The sequence below is a fragment of the Antrostomus carolinensis genome, unplaced genomic scaffold (genome assembly GCF_000700745.2).
Source record: "Antrostomus carolinensis isolate BGI_N321 unplaced genomic scaffold, ASM70074v2 scaffold9106, whole genome shotgun sequence".
NCBI lineage: Eukaryota > Metazoa > Chordata > Aves > Caprimulgiformes > Caprimulgidae > Antrostomus > Antrostomus carolinensis.
In genome coordinates, this window is record NW_010319739.1 from 86,015 (window position 1) to 88,095 (window position 2,081).

The window sequence follows — 2,081 nt, forward strand, 5'->3', positions numbered from 1 at the left end:
GCAGAGCATAGCTCCAGTAGCAGAGTGGTTGAGAAATACAGGTGGAGTAAACCATTAGATGCACTGCTGGTGCAAAGGATCCAAAGTTCCGTGCCACCTGGGAGAGCTCACTTTACCCAACATCTTTTCCCCAGGATTTTTGGCTGTTAGAAGAATCTGGTTAATTTGTTATGACTTCTGACTTCTTTTTTTCCTCGCCTCTTCTAGTTAGCTGTATTCTGTGAAGTCCTCACAATGCAGCAGTCTGGCTATGTTATGCTGATGGACTACCTGCAAAACAACTTTCGAGAGCAGCAATATAAGTTCTTTGGGCAAGTGTTTTCCTCTTACACTGGGCAAGAAGAAATTCATGAAGCAGGTATTTACTGAATAGTTATTCCTCTCTTCACAGGTTGAAAGACAATTTACAGTCCAAGATTCATCCTATGATAGTAATTTTAAATTGTATAGAAAGTAGCATGTTGTATTATTACTCATAAACCTATCACTTCAGAGAAAAAAACTAGCAATCATAAAACATGTCGGATTAAATGGAGTGGAAAATTACATGCTTGTCTTGACCAAACGTTCAGTGAAGATCACGTCAGTTCAAGCTTTCTTGCACTGCCCTTTTAATGTGTTTCAGACTTAAACAAAGCTGCCTTTCAGCAGCTGCAAGAGGATTTTGCCTTACAAACCCATTTAGTTCTGTTGTATAATGTGGATGCTTTTCCAACAGAGGCTGAAGTGAGGTCACCAAATTAATTTCACATAGTCTGCTGAGAAAGTGATAGATGGAGAGAATCCCAGAAGGCGGATTCTGTTCTTTGTTTTACTTAAAACCTCCGGGAAGTTTGTGAAGGTTATATGACCAAAACAGTACATTATGTAATGGGAAACAAGATTTAGCACTAAATATGGAACTCAGTGATTTCTATACTCACAAGCACAGTGAGTAAACATCTGATTTGGGGGCATTATGTTACTACTTGAGTGCAATTTAAGTAGATTCTTAAACTCAGTTGTGCTTAATTAGACATAGACAGATGACTAAAGCATGTGGGTGTTCCTCAGATTAGAAAGAAGTGTGGTTTCATTTTAATTCGCTTTGGTTGGATGGATATTTTTTTCCTACTGGAAGGATACTATGTATGAAACTCGTGTACAAGCTGGGGGATATTTATCATTCAAAACTGCTGGAGGGCTGGGTCCCCTGCACAAGTACATCACACTGTTTCACCACAGTGCTTCACAGGATAGCTTTACTGCTTCATTTCTATAACCAGTTAGTGATATTTCTGTTTTGACCTCAGCTTCTCATGAATTCTTCAGATATGTGCCTAGGATATGATTTTTTTTTGCATTGGTCTAAGCCAAGAAATATCTGTTCTGGCAGGTTTTATTTGTTTAGGTACTAAGTGGCTCTTGAAATTTTGAAGTTTGGAGGAGTGTGGAATTGACCTGCAGCAATCAAGCAAATTATCACAATTAAATAAATTTCTGTTTCTAAATGGATTTACAATGGACATTGTTGATTTGGCCTAATTTAAAGAGAGATCATGCTTCCCCAAATCCCTTTGTTTAATGAAGTTCTCCATGAAACAGGACACTTTTCTTATATCCATGTTGTCAGAAGGAAATTAATCTTCTCAGTCCTTTATAAATAGGAGTCAATCTATAGTGAAGAAATGTCATAGGCAAAGGACCTTTGAAGACAGAGACCAGGAGTTCTTCTGTCATCTGCGTTCCACTTGCCTCCCAGGTGGTTGCACTACAGCCATGACCTTGGCCTTAATCTTTCAGCTCAGTTGCTGCAATAGAAGGAAGCTACTTTCAGCAGTGCTATCCTAATCTAGATTTCCATAGAGACTAACAAGAAGAAAAGATGGGTAGTACTGTTTAAGAAAGGCCTCTGCTTCCTTCTGTCTACTCCATGTGCTGACAGCTAAAGGAGTTTGTTTTCATATGCTGTCCCAAAGCAGTGTGTGAATTGGAACTGCATAGGGTGTTGCTTCTAACCAGTCCCATTTATGCACTATATCAAAGAGAGATTCTATGAATTTTCTATCATGTCTGTGAGTTTGGTACCCATACAGATAAGG

At 38.8% G+C, this 2,081-nt stretch overlaps 1 protein-coding gene across 1 annotated transcript in view; it reads left to right on the forward strand.

The window, feature by feature from the left end:
* Positions 1 to 358, forward strand: part of LOC104526030 (receptor-type tyrosine-protein phosphatase zeta-like) — a gene marked incomplete at its 3' end in the record, with an annotated part of 49,162 nt that extends 48,804 nt beyond the window's left edge. Inside the window, exon 9 of the mRNA XM_029085285.1 lies at positions 208 to 358. Coding sequence (XP_028941118.1) covers positions 208 to 358 — 151 coding nt within the window. The remainder of the gene's footprint in view (positions 1 to 207) is intronic.
* Between the last annotated feature and the right edge of the window lie 1,723 nt (positions 359 to 2,081).